Source organism: Propithecus coquereli, unplaced genomic scaffold (genome assembly GCF_000956105.1).
Source record: "Propithecus coquereli isolate 6110/MARCELLA unplaced genomic scaffold, Pcoq_1.0 Scaffold251, whole genome shotgun sequence".
Lineage (NCBI taxonomy): Eukaryota > Metazoa > Chordata > Mammalia > Primates > Indriidae > Propithecus > Propithecus coquereli.
Window position 1 is genome coordinate 2,369,812 of NW_012148075.1, and position 23,326 is coordinate 2,393,137.

The 23,326-nt window shown below is 35.9% G+C and overlaps 1 protein-coding gene across 1 annotated transcript in view; it reads right to left on the reverse strand.

Moving 5' to 3' along the window:
* CLASP2 (cytoplasmic linker associated protein 2) overlaps window positions 1–23,326 on the reverse strand; it is a 196,750-nt gene that overhangs the window by 20,535 nt on the left and 152,889 nt on the right. The window contains exons 30-34 of the mRNA XM_012646884.1: window positions 20,398–20,541; window positions 15,615–15,758; window positions 14,325–14,431; window positions 12,201–12,354; window positions 8,169–8,397 (exon numbers count right to left, since the gene is read on the reverse strand). Coding sequence (XP_012502338.1) covers window positions 8,169–8,397; window positions 12,201–12,354; window positions 14,325–14,431; window positions 15,615–15,758; window positions 20,398–20,541 — 778 coding nt within the window. The remainder of the gene's footprint in view (window positions 1–8,168; window positions 8,398–12,200; window positions 12,355–14,324; window positions 14,432–15,614; window positions 15,759–20,397; window positions 20,542–23,326) is intronic.

A 23,326-nucleotide genomic window follows, 5' to 3' on the forward strand; every position in this document is an offset into this window, starting at 1 on the left:
ACAAACCTACATTCAGAGACACGCTGGTGTCTCTGACAAAATAGACAGCCAGACAAAATAACTGGTTTCTAACCTTCAAAAGTGCCATGGTCATGAGAGCCAAAGAAAGACTGAACACTGAAGGAGAATAAGGAGACATGATGATTAAATTTGCATTTGCAATGTGTGATTCTGAACTGGATCTTTTAGCTATATGATATTATTGGGGGATTCTGGGAAGATGGTGGAGTAGGAAACACCAGGACTCTGTTCCCTCACCTAGACACCAACTGCACTGGTAGAATCTGTCTGATTTAACTATATTTTGGAACTCTAGAGTCTATTGAAGGTTTGCAACTTCCAGGGAAAGGCTTGAATGGTAAAGTGCAGTTAATTTCTATCAATTTCAGATCTAGCACAGTAGCAACTACCACTAATTCCTTGGAAAGCAGCTGTGCATGTGTTCCTGGAGCAGCTTGCACACAGCTTGTGGGAGCCTGGGTAAGCAAAAAGAAAGTTGACCTCAAAGTAGAAAGGATCTGTGCTCTGATCACTGCTGCTTCTGATCACAGAGGTACAGAAAAAGAGGTGGGCAGCCATTGTTGTTACACTTTTTCCATTGTTGCAAGCCCCTCCCCCTCTAGCTAGACTTCCAGGGGCTTAAAGGACTGGCAACCTTTCCTTACCCCCTTCCTTTTCCTCTTTTTCCCTTTTTGACAGCCAGATATTAGAGACTAGGATATTCAAAAAAAACCACATATACAGGGAAAATTAGAAAGTGGCAACACACGCCCAGGGAAAGATGCAGGCTCAGAAAAGATCCGAAAAGACCTTAAGTTTAAACCTCAGGCTGACCCTTGGCACACAGATAGCCTACAACAATCAAAATCAAAAACAATAAACAATAACAAGAAAACAGAAAAACCTGGGGTAGGGGAGAATCTGATTTCCACAGTTATTACATTATTAGATTCAAATGTCTAGTTTGCTACAAAAAATCACAAGGCGCACAAAGAAATAGGAAGCATGGCACATTCAAAAGAAAAAACAAACAAAAACAGACTCTGAAAAAGATCTGATGGCAGATCTATTAGACAAAGACTTTAAACCAACTGTCTTAAAGATGCTTGAAGAAGTAAAAAAAGATGTGGAGAAAGTCATGAAAATTATATATGAACAAAATGGAAATTATCAATAAAGAGTTAAAAAAACCTAAAAGGAAACCAGAAAGAAATTCTAGATCTGAAAAGTATAGTAGCTAAAATAAAAAATTCACTAAAGGAATTATTTCAAAAGCATACTTGAGCAGGAAAAAGAAAGAATTGGTGAACTTGAAGATAGGGCAATTGAAATTATTAAGTTTGAGGAACAGAAAGAAAAAAGATTCAAGAGCCAGGCGTGGTAATTCACGCCTGTAATCCCACCACTCTGGGAGGCCGAGGTGGGGGGATTATTTGAGGTCAGTAGTTCAAGACCAGCCAGAGCAAGAGTGAGACCTCTACAAAAAATAGAAAAATTAGCCAGGTGTTGTGGGTGTGCCTGCAGTCCCAGCTACTTGGGAGGCTGAGGCTGGAGGATCGCTTGAGTCCAGGAATTTGAGGTTGCTGTGAGCTAGGCTGACGCCATGGCACTACGCAGGGCAAAGGAGTGAGACTCTGTCTCAAAAAACAAACAAACAAACAAACAAAAAAACCCACAGTAAACATTATACTCAATGGTGAAAGACAGAAAATGCTTCCTCTAAGATCAGGAACAAGGCAAAGATGCCTGCTTTTGCCACTTCTATGCAACATAATATTAGAAGTCCTAGCCAAAGCTACTGGGCAAGAAAAAAGAAATAAAAGGCATCCAAATTGGAAAGAAAGAAGTAAAATTATCTCTGTTCACAGATGATACATTTATTTTGGTGGGGGGTAAGGAGGAGGGGAGAGGGATTTTCAGAAAACATGATCTTTTTTTTTTTTTTTTTTAAAGCTAGAGTCTCACTCTGTCACCCAGCTAGAGTGCAATGGCATCATCATAGCTCACTATAACTTCAAACTCCTTGGCTCAAGCGATCCTCCTGCCTTAGCTTCCTGAGTAGCTGGGACTGCAAGGTGCATGCCACGACACAACAATCAGCCTGGCTTATTTTTCTATTTTTAGTAGAGATGAGTCTTGCTCTTACTCAGGCTGGTCTCCAACTCCTGAGCTCAAGTGATCCTCCTGCCTCGGTCTCCCAGAGTGCTAGGAACACAATCTTATACTTAGAAAATTCTAAAGATTCTACAAAAGAAAAATTAGAACAAATGAATTCAGCAAAGTAGTAGGATACAAAGTAAACACAGCTGTATTTCTGTATACTAACAATTAACAATCTAAAAAGGAAATTGCAAAAACAATTCCATTATGGTAGCATCAAAAGAATAAAATACAGTCATGTGTTGCTTAATGACCATGATATGTTCTGAGAAACATGCCAGTGGGTGATTTCATCATTGTGCGAACATCATAGGGTATATTTACACAATGCTAAAGGCTATAAACCTACAGCATACCTAGGCTATATGGTATAGCCTATTGCTTGTAGGCTACAAACCTGTACAGCATGTTCCTATACTAAATACTGTAGGCAACTGTAGCACAATGGTTAGTATCAGTGTATCTAAACATATCTGACATAGGAAAGGTACACCAAAAATATGGTATAAAATACAAAAAACGGTACACCTGCATAGGGCACTTACCATGAATGAAGCTTGTGGGACTAGAAGTTGCACTGGGTGAGTCAATGAGTAGTGTGTGAATGTGAAGGTCTGGGACATTACTATACACTGCTGTGGACTTTATAAACACTGTACACTTAGGCTTGATGAAATTTATGAAAAAATATTTTTATTTCTTCAATAATAAATTAATCTTAGCTTACTGGAACTTTTTTACTTTGTAAACTTAAATTTTTAAAAACTTTTGATCCTTTTGTAGTAACATTTAGCTTAAAGCCAAACATGTACAGCTGTACAAAAATATGTTCTTTCTGTATATCCTTATTCTATAAGCTTTTTTCTATTTTTAAAATATTTATTTTTCCTTTTAAAATATTTTTTGTTAAAAACTAAGACACAAACATACACATTAGCCCAGGCCTACACAAAGTCAGAATCATCAGTATCACTGTCTTCCACCTCCACCATCTTGTGCCACTGGAAGGTCTTCAGGGGCAGTAACACACATGGAGCCATCATCTCCTATGATAACAATGCCTTCTTTGGGAATATCTCCTGAAGGACCTGCTCTGAGGCTGTTTTACATTTAAGTCTTTTTTATTAATAAGTAGAAGGAGTATACTCTAAAATAACGATAAAAAGTATAGTAATATAAATATATAAACCAGTAACATAGTTGTTTATTATCACTACCAAATATTATGTACTATACATAATTCTACGCACTATACTTCTACATGACTGGCAGTGCAGTAGGTTTGTTTACACCAGCATCATCACAGATACGTGCAACGTATTACACTATGACATTAGAACCACTGTGACGTCACTAGGCGATAGAAAGTTTTCAGCTCTATTATAATCTTATGGGACTATTGTATGTGTGATCTGTTGTTGACAAAAATGTCATTATGTGCTGCATGACTATACTTAGGAATTAACTTAACCAAGGAGGTGAAAGACTTATATAATGAGGACTAGAAAACATTGCTGAAAGAAATAAAAGATATAAATAAATGGAAACACATCCCATTTTCATAAATTGAAAGACTTACCATTAAGATCTCAATAACATCCAAGGTGATCTACAGATTAAATGCAATCCCTATCAAAATCCCAACGATATTTTTTGCAGACATAAAAAAATCTACCGTAAAATTCATATGGAATCTCGAGTGACCCAAAATAGCCAAAATAATCTCGAAAAACAATAATGCTGGAGGAGTCACAGTTCTTCCTGATTTCAAGACTTACTAAAAAGCTACAGTAATCAAAACAGTGTGTTACTAGAATAAAGACAGACATACAGAACAATGGAATAGAATAGACAGCCCAGAAATCAGTCCTTGCATATATGGTCAAATGATTTTTGACAATGGTGCCAAGACCATTCAATGGGGAAAGGATAGTCTTCTTAACAGTGATGGGAAAATTGGATATCCATATGCAAAAGAATGAAGTTGAACCTTACCTCACACCATATACAAATTAACTCAAAATGGATCAAAGACCTAAATGTAAGACCTAAAACTATAAAACTCTTAGAAGAAGTTAAAATCTTCACATTAGATTTGGCAGTGACTTCTTGGAACTGACATGAAGGCAACAACAAAAAAACTGACAAACTGAACCTCATGAATTTAAAAATTTTATGTATCAAAAGACAGTATCAACAGAGTAAAAAGGCAACCCACAGAATGGGAGAAAATATTTGCAAAGCATATATCTGACAAGGAATTAATATCCAGAAACTAAAGAGAAAACCTACAACTCAACAACAAAAAAACCAATCTAATTAAAAAATGGGCAATAGATTAGAAAAGATTTTTTTATAAAGATGATATACAAATGGTCAATAGCACATGAAAAGATGCTCAACATCACTAATCACTGGGGAAATGAAAATCAAAATTACAATGAGGTATTGCCTCATACCCATCAGGATGGCTACTACTAAAAAAACTCAAAATAAGTAGTGGTGAGGATGTGCAGAAAATGAAACCCTTGTGCACTGTAGATGGGAATGTAAAAAGGTATAGCTGCTGTGGAAAACAGTATAGGGATTCCTCAAAAAATTAAAAATAGAATTACCATATGATCCAGCAATTCTGCTTCTGGGTATATACCCCAAAGAATTGAAAACCAAGTCTCAAAGAGGTATTTATACACCAATGTTCATAGCAGCATTATTCACAACAGCTAAAACATGGAAGCAACCCAAGTGTCCACCAATGGATGAATGGATAAGCAAAATGTGACATATACATACAATGGAACATTACTCAGCCTTAAAAAGGAAGAAAATTTTGACACATGCTACGACATGAATGAATCTTGAGGATATTATGCTAAACGAAATAAGCCAGTTACAAAAGACAAATACTGCATGATTCCACTTATATGAGGTACTGTGAGTAGTCAAAATCATAGAGAGAGTAGAATGATTGTTCCCAGGGCTGGGGTAGGGAGTGGGGAGTTATTATTTAATGGGTATGGAGTGTCAGTTTTACAACATGAAAAGAGTTATGTTACGGAGATGGATGGTTGTGATGGTTGAACAACAATATGAATGCATTTAATACCACTGAACTGTATATTTAAAATGCCTAAGATAGTAAGTTTTATGTTAAGTATTTAATAAAACAAAGTAATTGGAAAAAAAAGGTATTACTGGGACAACTGGCAAAATTCTAATGGAGTTTAAGGATCAGGTGGTTATTAATGTACAAATGATAATTTCTTGATTTTTTTTTAATTAAAAATTTTTTTAGAGATGGGGTCTTACCATATTGCCCAAGCTGGAGTGCAGTGGCTATTCACAGGTATGATCGTAGGGTACTACAGACTCGAATCCTGGTCTCAAGGGACTCTCCCGGCTCAGCCTCCTGAGTAGCTGGGACTACAGGCGTGTGTTACTCACCTGGCTAATTTCCTGATTTTGATAAATATTATTGTGGTTATGTAGGAGAATGTTTTTGTAGAAAATGAATCTTAAAGTATTTGGGGTAAGGCAGTATCAGGTCGGTAACTTACTTTCGAATGATGCAGGAAGAAAAGTTCTTTTGATCATTTTAAAATTAAAAAAAATTGGATGGGCATGGTGGCTCATGTCTATAATCCTAGCACTCTGGGAGGCCGAAGTGGGAGAATTACTTGAGCTCAGGAGTTTGAGACCAGCCTGAACAAGAGTGAGACACTGTTTCTACTAAAAATAGAAAAGTAAGTAGGGCATCATGGCACATGCCTGTAGTTCCAGCTACTCAGGAGGCTGAGGCAGGAGGATCACTTGAGCCCAGGAGTTTGGAGGCTGCAGTGAACTATGATGATGCCACCGCACTCTACCCAGGGTGACAGAGTAAGACTCTGTCTCAAAAAAAAAAAAAAAGGAAATTGAACCTCACTTCCTCTTTCAAAAAAAAATTACACACACACATACACATAGTGTAATCGATGCAAGAAATGTCAGTGGATCCAATTTAGTCTGCCCAGTTTGTGACCCATATGCATAAATAATTTTTAAATAATTAAAGCTGCTAAAGGTAACTCTCAACTTACCAGGCTGTTGCTACCACATAGTGTTCAAAAAATACCTTCATGCTCAGTCCGATTTATTCATTCATGTTACACTGATATTATGACTAAACCTCAGCAACACACTCAACTATTTGTGACAGATGAAAAACACAGACCAAAGTCCATATTGTGGCAATTTTCTATATTATCGTGCAATTTTGACTTAGTTTGGTAAGTTGCCATAATTTGGGCTTTATGATATTGGAGACACCCTTTCAACATGAGAGGGTGATAAAAACATGATTCCTCAACCTCATTTGTAATTAAAGAAATACATGTGAAGTTATTTTTCCACTCATCAAAAATTACACAAATTCAAAAAGATTTCTAATATCTATAATAGTTCCTCAATCTCCCTGAAAGTCAAGGAAATACACATTAAGATGACCTATTTTGTATCTATCACAATCACAAAAATTAAAAACATTTAAACATTCTGTTGGTGAGGAAATCAGCATTACTTAAACTGGCCAAATGTTTTGAGATGTAATTGGATACCAGCTCTCAAATTTTAAATTCATATATCCCTTAATTGAGCAATTGCATCTCTAGAAATCTCTTAACAGTGAATTATTTGTAAATGTCCATAAAAGTTTACGCAGAAATATGTTCACTGACAGCAACATTATGGGAATAAAGAAAAACCAGAAACTAGGTAAAGGCAGAATCATGGGATAGTGTTGAGAGAAAGACTTTCAAGTTTACCTACAAATGGTTATTTTAAAAAACGAAAGAATTAATAAATTATGCAATTTATAAAATAAATGTAAATCCTTATTATTAAAAATAACTAGATGGTAGCCAGGCGCGGTGGCTCATGCCCATAATCCTAACGCTCTGGGAGGCTGAGGTGGGAGGATCCTTTGAGGTCATGATTTCGAGACCAACCTGAGCAAGAGTGAGACCTCGTCTCTACTAAAAATAGAAAAATTAGCCCAGTGTGGTGGTGCATGCCTATAGTCCCAGCTACTTGGGAGGCTGAGGTAGGAGGATCACTTGAGCCCAGGAGTTTGAGGTTGTAGTGAGTTATGATGACGTCACTGTACTCTAGCCGGGGTGACAAGAGCAAGACTCTGGATCAAAGAAAACAAAATGAAACAAAACAAACCCAACTAGCTGGGTACAGTGGCACAGGTTATAGTCCCAGCTACTTGGGAGGCCAAGGTGGGAATATCACTGGAGCCCAGGAGTTTGAATCCAGCCTAAGCAACACAGTGAGACCCCATCCCTATTAAAAAATAATAATAAACAACAACAAAAATACCCCAAAGGCATTTGTAGGGCTTTGTACTTTATCATCAGTTTTTATACATCTTATCAGAAAGACAGGTAGTACAATCATCACCAACCTCTTTAAGGGTAACAACTGAGACTCAGGAAGGTCAAACACCTAACTAAGTTATGCAGCTTAGTAAGTGTTAGAGCTCAGACCTAAGCACATTTAACCTAACTCTAAATCCTAATAGTAGCTTCCCTCATATTTGGTCCTTGAAATGTGTCTAATTAGAAAAGTAATTTGTTTATGGCTTCACACTCAAAGGGCTATTATAAAGAAAGGGTATTTCTTCAAAGATTTTTGCATTCTGGTATGAAAATTAATGGCTGAATGACTTGTGTCTAGAGATAAACTAAATTTACAAGCTATAATTGGTTTTTGTTGTTTCTGGGAGGTCACTAAGGTTTTCTTGATTTTGAGGATGATCCCAAGATAACTACCCTGTTTCTCATTCTGGGGAAGAAAACTACCAAACCATTAGAAATGAACTCCTACAAGATGGGAGAAAACATTCTCATCTCAAAGATCCTTACTTTTTAGGGAGTTACAATAAAAGAGCATATACATTTCTTTTGTGTCACTGATTACCAGTCCCCTAAAACACAGTTAGTAGCAGCATGTGACCCAGAACATACCATCAGGAAACTGGTCAGCATCATCATCAAACATGGCTTCCTTGAGGGCAGACTTGTTGAAGGGACTGATGCTATCTGAATAGTTATATGGATTATAGTCTCGAGAGCGTGGAGAGGAGTGAGCAGGCATTGAATGGAGCAATGAAGCTTTATTATCAAGAGCTGTTTGGCTTGAGTCAGTAGCATCACCTCCTGCTCTTGGGTCTGATATCCCGGGACCGCCACACATCTATCAATGGAGAGGAGGAAGGCACAGCAAATTAACTCATTTTAAAATATCTCTATACCATTCTAAAAAGATATTTTCCTATTGTTTAAAAGGCAGTTTTAAAAAGGGAACAATAATCAGCTGAGAAAAGTTAAATAATGACAATTGACATTATGCATTAAAATTTATATTTAAAATTCCAAAGCTTATGGTAAAGATGTAAAGAAACCACAGGTGTGAAGGCAAATAAGAACCGTGAAAGAATGCTTTCTCCAATGATTATTACAGTTCCCTTGTTAACGGCTTGAACAATATATACAGTATGATTTGCAATAGCTTCTCCATGCCAGTTAAAGATAGAAAAGGACTTTCACTAGCAACACAGAAATAACAGCTGCCAGATTCCATTATTAAGGTAATGGTAAATTATATAATGATAGTATGCCAACAAAGTATAAGAAAACCAAATTTTAAAAAGCCTGCTTTAAGGAAATAATGAAAAGATTAAAGGCCTGCATAATTTTTGGAAGGATGCCAATGGAGTTTGGGTACATTGATATACTTACCAAAACATGAATACTAATACTGATCCAAACACCAGTATCAAAATCATTACTGTCACGAACATCATCATCACCACCATCTACTGAGCAACTATGTGTCAAGCCATCTGCTAGGCACTTTAGAAATATTTTTCAAATATTTACTATGTACCTATTACATGACTGGCATTGTTTTTGGCATTGGGAATATATTAGTGAATAAGAGAGAACGATGTCTACCCTTGTGCTGTTTACATTGTAGTGGAGGGACAGACACAATAAAACAAATTAATGAATTAGTAAAGTATATGGTATGATAGGTGATCAGCCTATGAGAAAAAAAACAATAGGGGGCTAGGTGTGGTAGCTCACATCTGTAATCCTAGCACTTTGGGAGGCTGAGGCAGGAAGATTGCTTGAGCCCAGGAGTCTGAGGTTGCTGTGAGCTGTGATGATGCCACTGAACTCTAGCCCAGGCAAAAGAGCAAGACCCTGTCTCCAAAGAATAGACAGTGTGGTATTAAAGGGATTACAAGTGCAGAGGTGGAAGGGTAGAGTTCACAGACTAAATAGGGTGAGTAGGGTTCGCTTAGAAGCCATTCGAGCAAACACTTGAGACAAGTGAGGAAATTAGCCATGGGGCTTTCTGCAAGAAGAGTGTTTGAGGTAGCAGAAACAGCTAACAACAAAGACTCTGAGGTAGCAACATGCCCAGTAAGTTCGAGGATCAGCAAGGAGGCCAGTGTGGCAAGGGCACAGTGAACAAAGAAACTAACAGGAGATGAGGCCAGAGAAGTAACAGGAAACTGCCTATCATGTAGACTTTGGTTTTTACTCTGACACAGGTACTTCCTATGGAGTTCAGTAGAAGAGTGACAACAGACTGCAAGAGGCCAAGGGCAGAATCAAGAAGGCCAATTACGGGCACAGTGGCTAACGCCTATAATCCTAGCACTCTGGGAGGCCAAGGCTTGAGGTCAGGAGTTCAAGACCATCCTGAGCAAGAGTGAGACCCCCTGTCTCTACTGAAAATAGAAAAAAATTAGCCAGGCAATTAAAAATACAAAAAAAAAAAAAATTAGTTGGGCGTGGTGGCACACGCCTGTGGTCCCAGCTACTCAAGAGGCTGAGGCAGAAGGATTGCTTAAGCCCAGGAGTTTGAGGTTGTTGTGAGCTAGGATGATGCCATGGTACTCTAGCCTGGGCAACATAGTGAGACTCTGTGGAAAAAAAAAAAAAAAAAAAGATTTCCTGACAGATTTGGTGTGGAGGATGAGAAAAAGAGAAGACTTAAGTGTTAGGGGAACTTCTGAGAAATGGTATTAGGAAACTTCCGGGAAATTCCACTAAAACCGCAAAACAGTTAAGCAAAGTTATAAGCCTGTCACAAAACAAATGCCTATAAAAACTACTGCTAATTGGCTATCTTTTGAATCCTGTTGCTAATTGGTTAACCACTTATGCTTGTATGCTATTGGATGTGTGTAACCCAAAAAAGTATAAGACTAGACAAAAATAAGGAAGCGGTGCTCAGAATTTGGAGACAAGTCTCCTCTGGGCCCGCTGGCGAATAAAACGCTGACTGTCCAACTCTCCGCGTGCCACTCGGTTATTCCCTTTGGGACCGGTCGCTGTAACATAAGGACAACTCTTCTCTCCAAAGTTTTTGGCTGGGCAACTAGTATTGCCCTCAACTAAAACAGGGAAGAGCAGTTTTAGGGGAGATGACCAGGAGTTCAAATAGGTAGCTGAATGTATGAATGTGGAGCTCAGGAGAGAGATCTGGGCTGAATGGATTCATAGGATTCTCACAACAATTTTTAAGGTAGGCAGTAATATCCCTATTTTCCTTATGAAGACACTGAGGCTTAGAAGTGATAACTTGACTCACTAATAACTGCCAGGAACTAGGATTTGAATTCATTCTGTCAAAATCCACTACTTGAGTTCCCCACCTGTACCATGATGAATCTGAAAAAACAAAACAAAAGTGGGTCTCAATTAATACGCTGACTGCCACACTAGAAAAAAAAACTTTTCCTTGGGGCCACCGTGTTTTATTATGAAAATAGAATAAAAACTTCAAAACCAAAATGTTCCTTTCTGATTTAATGACAAATTTGTTATTTTTTATTGCTTTCTTTGTGTGAGTTATATGCAACTTGAAACATAGTTCACATGCCTCCCAAGGTAAAGAGACACGTGTGAGTTACATTTGCTTCATGAGACTCCAGGCTCAAAACTAGAGTGACTTCAATACAACTCATATGGCAGTTAATGTGTTAAGTGATAATTCTTACTAACCTGTCATTGTACCACATGCAGCTTTTAGAACAGGGGATCTTAACTATTACTGGTAGGCTGGTTTTTGGCAGCCATTTTACTAAGCCACCCACAACCTAGCCCTGCCAGATGAGCATGGGGAGAAAAACCACAGCAGGAAATAAGTCAGGAAGACAGAGGAAGGAGCCTGTTAGAGATGTGCTGAAGTGCTACAATGTTCTGCAATTTTGTAAACACTGAGAAACAATGGGTTCCACAGGAACTGGTGGGATGACTTGTTCTGAGAAAAGTCTAAGCTGTCACAGAAAAGTCTAAGAAGCAGCAAAGTATAAAACAACTATTTTTTATATAATGGCAGAAGCAACAAACTAAACAATAATATTCATATATGTCAGAAAGATAGATCATAATAGTGTTAACTGGAGCCACATAAACTGATGATGGCAAATCACTATCACTACACTTAACAGGGAAAAAAAGATCTAAACCCCTTATTTTGTTTTACAAGACTCACGTGATCTGGCCCATGTTCCACTCCCCCTTTCATTCATGCTCCAACTATACTGGCTTTCTTCCTGGTCCTCAACTATACAAAGCTTGTTCCCATCGAAGTGTCTCTGCATTTGCTAATTCTTTCATGGAATTCTCCTCCAGATTTTGTGTGGCTTTAGTTAGGGCTCAATGCAAATGTCACTCAATGAGAGAGGCCTTCCCTGATCACACGATCTAAAATAGGTCCTTTCATCTAAGGCACATTCTAATCTTAAACTCCATAGTTCTCATTCCTATATGAAAATTTAAAAGGAACTTGAAGGCTGAGACTTTGTCTTGTAAATCTAACACGTCCAAAACAGTGCCTGGCATGTGGCGGATACTCAGTAAATACTAATGGAGTGACTGACTCTTTAGAAAAGTTTATTTGAAAATAACAAAGTTAAAAAAATATATTCTTAATGAAAAATGAAATAGTTTGCAAAGTAAAGATATTTAGATACTCACTGAATCACCATCATCTTTTTTAGAATCCCTTTTCAATGGCTCATTCATATCTTCTTGACTACGGAAGCTGAAATTTTGGATTGCTTCAGTGACACCTCTGAGAGAGCTATAAATATCTTCAGAGTTCATATTTTCTGTGTCATAATCAAATGCACTATGAAAAAGACAACACTGATTTTTAATTATGTGTAGTTTTAAAATGCAAACACATTTGAGGATATTTATAAAGACAGGATTAGAGAATGTATATTCTCCAAAGCATAATTAGCAAAATAAAACATGGCAGCTGTAAATGGTTAAAGTATACGTCCCCTTGTCCTTCCACCAAGGACAGCTTACAAAGACTCTAGAACGCACAACCCTTAATAACTGTTTTGTCTTTCCGCCTTCAAATGATTAACCAGGGGTCAGACAAACTATGGATATCTTGCAAACTAAGAATGTTTTTTACATTTTTAAATGGTTAAAAACAAAATTTCATGACACGCAAAAATTATATAAAATTCAAATTTCAGTGTCCATAAAATTTTGTTGGAACATAGTCATACTGTTTAGGTATTGTCTATGGCTGTTTTTGTACTACAACAGCAGAGCTGGGTAGTGGTCACAATGACCACATGGCTTAGAAAATCTAAAATATTTACCACTTAACTCTTTACAGAAAGTTTGCTAATCCCTGTGATTAACTCTCAATAATAGTACTTCTTGAAGAGGAACTAAATGTCTTTTAACAGAAATTTATAAGAAGGCAGAGAATTGTTATTATTGAACATAAATGTTATTGACATGAATTCTATAATCAAATTCTGAAATTGAACCGAAGCTAAAATTTAGCCACCAAAATTGTTACATGTGTATAACATGGAAGAAATACACTAGACAATAAATACGCAATGTGTCTTTCTTAGATGCTTGTGAATTGTCCTATAATTTTAATGGATAATCTGATGAAGCATGCTATGGTATATGACTAATAACAAAAATCAAGCTATTAACTATAAATACGAACTACTATGCAAACTATTTTTCAAAAGGCCAGGAATAGGGAAAAAATGTTAGTCTATTAATGAGTAATGAACTTCATTTCAAATATAGCCCATGGATCAGGCACAGTGGCTCATACCTATAATCCTAGCATTTGGGGAGGCGAAGGCAGGAGGATTGCTTGAGGCCAGGAGTTTGAGACCAGCCTGAGCAAAGAGCAAGACCCCATCTCTACAAAAAAAAAAAATCAGCCAGGCATGGTGGCGCATGCCTGTAGTCCCAGCTATTTGGGAGGCTGAGGTAGGGGGATCGCTTAAGCCAGGGAGTTTGAGGTTGCAGTGAGCTATGATGATAGCAATGCACTCTAGCCTGGAGGACAGAGTGAGACTCTGTCTTAAACAAAACAAAAAAACCATCCTATGCTTAAATTGTGCAAATGTGTGAAAATTATACACATCTTTTATTTTGTATTAAGGACCAATCTCTCAGTTACATTTTTTCCTCAGAAGTATATATTCATTATAGGTATCTATATATCTCTATAATAAACGTTATATATTTACCCCTTCCCTATTTGTTCTTCTCTATTTTTTTTTTTGTTTTTTCTTCTTTTTTTTTTATTTCAGCATATTATGGGGGTACGGATGTTTAGGTTACATATGCTGCCCTTGCCTCCCCGCCCCCGTTCTTCTCTACTTTTATATTTTCCCTGTAAGCCTAATATTTTTTCCTACTTTAGAGGTGGTTGGTCAACATTAGATCTAAATATCCATCATTATAATTGACCCCGCCATTTATACTGAGTAGTATAATGTAAATGAAAGACACAATTTATTGGATTTAGCATCTCTATATATACTACATGTTAGCATCTCTGAGAAACATTAACTATGCTATTTAATGCAACAAGCAGTAATTTATAAAAGCAGTGTCAGGTTTTCTTCTTATAAAAAAATTCTATATCCTATATATTATCATTTAAACAGCTTTCATATAAACTTAAAATTTTTGAATTTGCTGTTTCTACTTTTCTAACTTTTCAAGACAAATGAGAATTGATTGGAATTATATTAACATTTGCTTTTCTAAGAATGGGAATTTGCAAATACAAACCATAATGGAAAATTATCTTTTTTTTACCTTGGAGATAAAGTATTCTGTGATGTATTGGTAGGAGAAGTAAGAGGACTGGACCAGTTGGCTGGTGATCGTGGTGTTGGTCTTGTCAAAGGACTCCCCATGGAACTCTGATGGAGGGAATCAAATTAATATTAACATATTATAAATGTAACCAAAAAACTCTTAAGGAAGCCACAAAAACATGAGGTTGGAACACATGAAAGAACCATATTTACAGGTCAATATTTTAAATATTCATGTACTTATATGTAGTTTTTGGAGGAAAAAAATTTCTCCCCTTTTAGAAATCTAACTCTTTAGTCTTTTTCTGTTTTCCTCACCTGCTTCCTGCTCTCAAATATTATTAATAACTTTTCCCTCAAGGATTCAACAAGATCCTACACTAATAATTTTAAATTAGCTTCCTGTTCTGAGCCAATTTCCTTCCTCCAACAATTACTAGTGCTCCAATTTTATACCTTGAGTTTGCTTTACAAATGATTTTCTCAAAGACACCAAGGGAGTAAAAGATGGTTATATTATTAATATGTCTATCTCTTAAGATATAATGAAACAATCCCTTTTCCTTTTAAAAAGATAATGAACTTTGGGTCACAGAAATTGTTCTCAGATTACTTTTAACATTCCTCAGACTTTACCTTAAGCCTGCCATCAATGCATTTACCTTTTCCTTTATATGTTAGCAAAGGTCTTTCTTTTTAAAACTTTAGCTCAATTCTTTGGGCATATTATGTAAATTATTTCATACAGTGAAATCCGCCCCCCCCCCCGTATATATGTATCTATCTCAATGCAATGCTTCATTTACTCAGATCTTACTTTCTCAAAACAAAATCCTTCATATCCAAACACATATGGACTGACAAGCCTGTAATCATTAAATGTGAACATACTTTTTTAAGTACCACCCTCTTCGAATCTTATTTGTTAACGCTGGAAGAAGTCATCCCTGCTAGTCCTCAAATAGGGACTGGTTCTTCTAAGGAGCATGTCTTAATTTTAATGGCTTCCAAAGCTAGTACCCTCATCTATGTTCTGCTCACATTTTGCTTTCCTCGTTCACACTGTTGCCACTGTTCACCACCACCCTAATGTACACAAATTATAAAACAAGCATGACACGCCTAGGGCCTCTATTCTTACAAGACAGTATTTAATTCTGCTCAGGAAATGCTGCCAAGTGCAGATGCAAAAATCATATACTAGGATCAAGTTTACTTCATGTAAAAGCATTTATTGTTAAATCAACCATCACATTGTACAACAGCCAAGAAAATAAGTGAGAAATACCTGCGTTCCATTGCCAGTGTTTCGAAGGTGATTATGAAGAAGCTTGGTAGCACCATCCTGAAAAGTTTTTGGTAAAGCTCCTAATAACATTGTAAACTCTGGGGTATTGAGTTCGAATAAAGAAATCAGCACCGACTGTGCTGCCTAGAAAACAAAGGCATACATACCTTTTATTTTTTGAAGGTAAGAAGGGAATACAAAAAATACAACCTCACAAACAATAGCAAAAGTTAACCAGACAGTTTCTGGGATTTCTCTATCAATACATGCTACCATAGTACTTTGGTTTTCCTAATAAATGATTACAAGGAAAAAGAATGGCTATATAAAGCCCATCCACAGTTACTTAACACTATAATTTCTACTTTTTCAATATGTGATTCTTCAATTAACTAGCACTATCTAGTCTTTTCTCAAGCAACTAATCTAAGTGTGTAATTTTAAGCTAAAATAAGTCTAATGTTTTGTGGAAAAGGGAAGAAAATAAAGCTTACTTAGTTAAGAAAACTTATATATTCCTTTTAAGAAAACTTAAAAAAAAATTTTTTTTTAATTTTAAAAAATTACCGTGTTTGTTTTTGTTGACACAGTCTCTGCAGCCCTGGGTAGAGTGCAGTGGCGTCACTGTAGCTCACTGCAACCTCCAACTCCTGGGCTCTAAGCTATCCTTCTGCCTCAGCCTCCCAGGTAGCTGGGACTACAGGCACATGCTGCAAAGCCGGCTGGGTTTTTTTTCCCTTTTTTTTTGGTAGAGTCGGATCTCTCTCTTTCTCAGGCTAGTCTCAACTCCTGAGCTCAAGCAATCTTCCTGCTTCAGCCTTCCAGAGTGCTAGGATTACAGGCATGAACCACCAGGCCCAGCCTAAGAAAATTTATAAATTTCTTTTCTTCTTCTAATTAACTCAATTATTAAAAACTAAACTTTGAAATTCAGATTATATAGAAACTTAACTGAGAGGAGAGAGAAATTCAAATGGTGACTTGCAGTTAAATCTGCACATCTTGTTCTGAACATTTTTTGACTCTAGTCTATGAAAACTTAAGTATTCTATGTTTACGGCATTTGAATATACGACACTAGGGAGAATGATTATATTATGTTATATTGGAACAATGGAACACTACACAACACACAGTCTTTGAAGATGTAGCTCTATTTACATAGATATTGAGAGACGTCTATTATATACTCCTGAAGGAAAAATATTATAACATGAGCTCAATTTTAAAAAACAAAACATACATTGTGTGAGTATACATACTAACATGTTAATAGTGATTACATAAAGCAATCTGCATTGTGAAAGCAATTTATGATCTTTTGTCTTTTTTGGAACTACAACACTGAAAGGACCTCCAGCTAATTTGTGCAAATGAACTAATGATTGTTAACATATACTTTACTCCACCTAGAGTTTATTTTGGTTTAGAGATTCAGCTTTATTTATTTATTTACCCCCAGGGACAGAAAACCCAGCTGTTCCCAAACCATTTACCAATGAGTCTATCCTTTCCTCATGACACCCTTACTATGAACTAATCTCTTATATGAATCTCAGTGTCTCTCTGGACCCTCCTTCATGTTCCACTGATTTGTCTATTTTTTCTTTGAGACAGGGTCTTGCTCTGTTGCCTGGGCTACAGCTCAGCGGAGTCATCATAGCTTATTGAAACCTCAAACTTCTGGGCTCAAGCAATCCTCCTGTCTCAGCCTCCCAAGTAGCTGGGACTATAGGCATGTGCCACCATGCCTGGCTAATTTTTTACAATTTTTGTCAAGACAGGGTCTCACTATTGCTCAGGCTGGTCTCAAACTCCTGGCCTCAAGCAATCCTCCCACCTTGGCCTCCAAAAGTGCTAGGATTACAGGTGTGAGCCACTGCACCTGGCCAATTTGTCTATTTCCATGTTAGCATCACATGACTTAAAATACTATAGCTTTAGTATATTTTCCTCATGTCCTTCACTTCTGTTGGTTTTTTATTTTCTAATGTCACATTTATTTTACTAAATATATTTTATAGTTATTTTAAAATAATTTTTCACATCTTTAAATCAAAATAATATATACATACAGATTTAAAAAACCTAGTTTTAGGAAAGGTTTTTAAATCTCAATTCCTCTGTTCAGCTCTCCAAAGTTCCCCTTTGTAATGTCTATTTTTACTGATAGTTAGGCATTCATGGGATTATACAATTATTTCTTGATTTATCAGCTTGAGACATTTTCTAGTGACTTCCTACTACAATAGATGTGGAATTAGATTCCTTTCAGTATCAGCCCTACCCTTTCCACTCTTTTCCCTTACACAAAACTCCAACAGTCCATTTTTGTGACATCAGCCAGCATAACCTTTAAAAACATAGGTTGTATCATCCCCTTACTTAAAAATGTGCCAATGGTTTCTACAGTCACATCGATATACTTGTTCTTGGGATTTAGATTCCAAATTTTAATTTTGATGAAATCTAATTAATTTATCCTTTTGTTGCTTGTGTTTTTGGTATCATATCTAAGAATCCATTGCCAAATCCAAGGTCATGAAGATTTATCCCTATGCTTTCTTCTTAGAGTTTTATTTTTCTGTGTCTATTGAGATGATCCCATGATTTTTGTGTGCCCCCCCCCCCCCACTATTGATATGGTTTATTACACGAGTAGATTTTTGGATGTTAACCTAACTTTACATTCCTAGGGTAAATCCCACCTGGCCATGGCCATGGTATATAATTGTTTTTTATATATTGCTGGATTTGGTTTGCCAGTATTTTGTTGAGGATCAAGGCATCCATATTCCTAAGAAATACTGGTCTGTAGTTGTTTTTTTGTGGTATCTCTGTTTTGGTATCAGGGTAAAACTGCTCTCATAGAATGAATTGAGAAGTGTTCCTTCCTCTTCTGTTTTTTTGGAAGATGTGTGAAGAACTGGTATTAATGTTTGGTAGAATTCATCAGTGAAGCCATCTGAGCTTGAGCTTTTCTCTGTGCATAGTTTTTGATTACTAAGTCAATCTCTTTACTTGTTAATAGTTCTATTCGCATTATCTGTTTCCTCTTGAGTCAGTTTTGGCAGTTTGTGTCTTTCTAGGAATTTGTCCATTTCATGTAAGCTACCTCATTTATTGGCATACAATTATTCGTATTTTTCCTTTATAATCCTTTTTATGTCTGTAAGGTCATTAGTTATTATATATTTCCTCTTTCATTTCTAATTCTAGTAATTTGAGTCTTCTTTCTATCCTGATCCATCTAGCTAAAGGTCTGTCAGTTTTGTTGATCTTTTCAAAGAACCAGCTATTGGTTTCACTGTTTTCATTTCTATTGTTTTCCTATCCTCTATTTCATTAATTTCTGCTTTAATCTTGATTATGTTCTTCCTTCCGCTGGCTTCAGGTTTAGTTTGCTCCTCTTTTTCCAGTGTCTTAAGGTGATGAATTGGGTTACTGATTAGTGATCTTTTTTCTTTTTATTATAGGAATTAACAGCTATAAACTTCACTCTAAGCACTGCTTTAGCTGTATCCCATTAGTTTTGATATGTTATGTCTTCATTTTCATTCATTTCAATTGTATTTTCAAATTTTCCTTTTGATTTCTTCTTTGACCCACTGGTTATTTAGGAGTGAGCTGTCTAATTTCCATGTATTTGTGAGCTTCCCAAATTTCCTTCTGTTACTGGTTTCTAATTTCATTCCATTGTGGTCAAAGAACATACTTTGTATTATTTCTATCATTTTAAACTACTGAGGTTTATTTCATGGCCTAGCAAGCAGAATGTTCCATGTGTACTTGAGAATAATTTACATTCTGCTATTTTGGGGTACAGTGTTCATCACTGCAAATAAAGATCACAAAATTTATATTCTGTGTACTCTTTTGCAGCAAATATTGAAGAAAATGATTCACCAAAGAGAGTAAATAGAAGTAGATACAGGATGCAGGAAATAAATAATTAGAGATGAAGAAAAGTCTCAGGAAGATGTTGGAGAGAAGTTCCAGGAAGATACCTGTGCAGCAGGCCTAGGGAGAAACATGTCCAAATTGGAGAAGAGATCAGAGGGTCTAGGAAGAAGCTCTTCAGAAAATAAATAACCTATGTTTTTGAGCATATGGAAAATGTTAGCCATCAGCAAGTGGCAGAAGTATTGAAAATATTAACAAATACTAAAAAAACATTTTAAAAAATACAGGCAAATGAAAAATAAGGCAAACTATTAACTCCAGGACAAATTAAGTTTCTGTAAGAAAGAGGTAGTAACAAATCACTCTGTATAGGAGTAAACACAGCCAAATGTAACTCTTTTCTACTGATTATCGATAGATTCATAATACTTATGAATATGGGAAGGATATAGCAAAGAATGTGGGAATGATATGGGGAAGCTAAGTCCTCACTTACCAAGATAGACAGACACATAATGCCTACATTTATCAATAAATCAATAAACAATGCCTGCAGTTGATAAATCAAGAAACAGTATAAGCTCTTATTTGAAATACATAAGTAAATGCAAGGGGAATGATTTGATATTGTGAATGGTTACAAGATTAGAGGTTCGGAGGATTGTTGCAAGGACAGCTATTTTTGATTCTAAGTTTGAAAATTATGTTCATATTAATTGGATAAGATTTAAAGTAATTTAAATTAAAAGATTTTTTAAAAGATCTTCATAACTCACTTCTAACTGGCAACGTCCTGAAAATATTAGCTTCCTTCACTGGCAATCCAAAACTACTTACTTGCCTTCCCAACTTATCTTCTAAACCTTATATTAAAACACACCTTCCGAACATCAGAACTTTTAGGTTCTGTTGTCCAAGTAATGACCCGAGACACTGCTAGGCGCGTTTCACTGGAATTTATAAAATCTCCTGGATCCATCTGTTTGGCCAGAGTTTCTATGTATTTAAGGATAGCAACCTTCACCTGCAGAGGTAAGCACAAAGAGAGGACAATAAGATGGTCATGTGAGACTGGAGAATGCTTCAAAAATAATCACGTAGTCATTTTTTGACAAATAGAAAATGAATAAACATTAACAAAAAAGAAATTATACAACCACCTACCTACCTGAGATACAAATATATGATAATGTTGATGTTTTTTTTTCATACACATCAGAACTTTTAGGTCCCAGGTGTTTTAGTTCCTGAGTTTGAACAACCACTGAAGACACTATTGACAAGATTAGAAACTTTTCCTTGAATCTGCCCATAGAGCTGACTCTTGTCTAGGCTTGCCTCATGGGGAGGAGCCAGTCTTTATCAACTCAGAGTAGTTTTGTTTTTAGGGAAATGAACCAAAGTATTTTGGAAATAAGGTATGGTAAATGAAGTTGGTAATCAAGGTAGGCAATATAAGGTGTTTTTTTTTTTTTTTTTTTTTTTTTGGGTCAAACATAGGATAAGACTCACATAATGAGATCAGGTTCCTTAATGGGTCCATCAATTGTTAGAACTGTCTTCCAAAAGAAGTGTCACAAAAATGTTTTATACAAGTACCACTGGAAAAAAGACAATACTTATTTGTATAAAAAAGCTATCATATATGGGTCTAAAAAGTCTCATTATTCTCCCAGTAATTTTTGATTTGTGGGTGCATGAAAGCTAGATATGTAGTGGGATGAAGGCTTCAAAATAAGCAGGGGGTAGAGCTATTTTCAAAGCACACATGCTTCTTTCTAGACTTTTTCACCCTTATAGTAAGCCACTATTAAATTATATCCTTTCTCTCAAGTATGCTGAAGCAGATAAAAAGGTTGAAAACCACTGCTTTTAAAGTCATATATTCCAGCATTCTAGGATTTCTAAATAATAGTTCGCTCACACTTTACCTGTGTATTTAATTTTTGTAAAAATTAAATTTTTTAATGTGACAAATAACAATTATATATATTTAGGGTATACAAAATGATGTTTTGAAATATGTATGCATTGTAGAATGGCTAAATTGAGCTAATTAACATATGCATTACCTCATATACTTAGTTTTTGTGGTGAGAACACTTAAAATCTATTCTCTTGGTAATTTTATTTTTTTAATTCAATTTTTAAATTACATATGTTTAAGGGGTAAACATGATGTTTTGATATACGTACATAGTGAAATGGTTACTATGTTAAGCAAATTAACAACTCCATTATCTCAGTTACCCCTTTTGTGTGTATCTATGGCAAGAACACCTAAAATCTACTCTTCTAGCAAAAATCCCAAATATAATACAATATTATTAACTATACTCCTCATGTTGCACATCTGATTTCTAGACTTATTCAACCTATAGATCTGCAACTATGTATTCTTTTTTGTAAAGAGATGGGGCTCTCGCTTTTTTGTCCAGGCTGGCCTCAAACTCCTGGGCTCAAGTGATACTTTCACCTCAGCCTCCCGAGTAGCTGGGATCCTTCAACCTACATCTGCCCATTTCACCCCCATCATTAGTGATTATCAAGTTATTAACTTTGTTATCAAGTGATTATCAAGTTATTAACACTGTTATTAACTATAGTCACCACGTTGTACCCATGCACTTTGGAAACAGCACGTGACATAGTGCACAGTCCTTGGATACAGCAGATGCTAAATACATATTAAGTGATTTGCTGACTTAGAAAAAGAAAAGTTTAAAACTTAAAAAAATACGCAAAGATTAAAGTAATCGGTTTTTCTATGCCCTTCCTTCTCTTATCATTGATTTCAATGTCATTTTTGTCACTCAGGCCAAATAAGGTCTCTGGGAAGTGCCATGCTAAGTTAATATTTGGTAAGAAGTAAAATATCAAAATAAGGTTCTGACTCTTGTACATTTTCCCGCTTCTAGTAAAAAAACAAAACAAAAAAATGACAGAAGAGATCAAATTATATTCTTATTTTATAACAAATGAATTTTCAAAAGCATATAACTTTACACAGGAAACAAAAGCAAAAACAGGCAAATAGGATTACATCAAACTAAAAAGCTTCTACACAGCAAAGGAAACAATTGACAGAGTGAAGGAAACCTTCAGAATGGGAGAATATATTTGCAAATCACACATCTAATAAGGGGTTAATATCCAAAATATAAAAGGAACTCCCACAACTCAATAGCAAGAAAATAAATAACTTGATAAAAAATGGGCAAGGGACCCGAATAGACATTTCTCAAAAGACAACATACAAATGGTCAACAGGTATATGAAAAGGTGATCAACATCAGTAATCATTAGGGAAATGCAAATCAAAACCATAATAAGGTAACACTTCACATTTGTTAGTATGGCTATAATTAATACTAAAAGATGAGAGATAATGAGTGTTGGTGAGGGTATGGAGAAAAGGGAACCCTGTACACTGCTAGAGGGAATGTAAATTGGTACAGCCATTATGGAAAACAGTATGGAGGTTCCTCCACAAATTAAAAATGTAACATTTTATTATCCAGCAATCCCACTTCTGGGTATATATCCAGAGAAAGGAAATCAATATATATTGAAGAGATACCTGCACTTCCACATTTATTGCAGCACTATTCACAATAGTGAAAATACGGAATCAACCTAAATGCTCATCAATGGATGAACAGATAAAGAAAATGTGGCATATATACACAATGGAATACTATTCAGCCTTATAAAAGAAGGAATTGGTCACTTGTGATAACATTTTGAACTTGGAGGACAATATGTTAAATGAAATAAGCAAGGCACAGAAAGACAAATACTTACATATA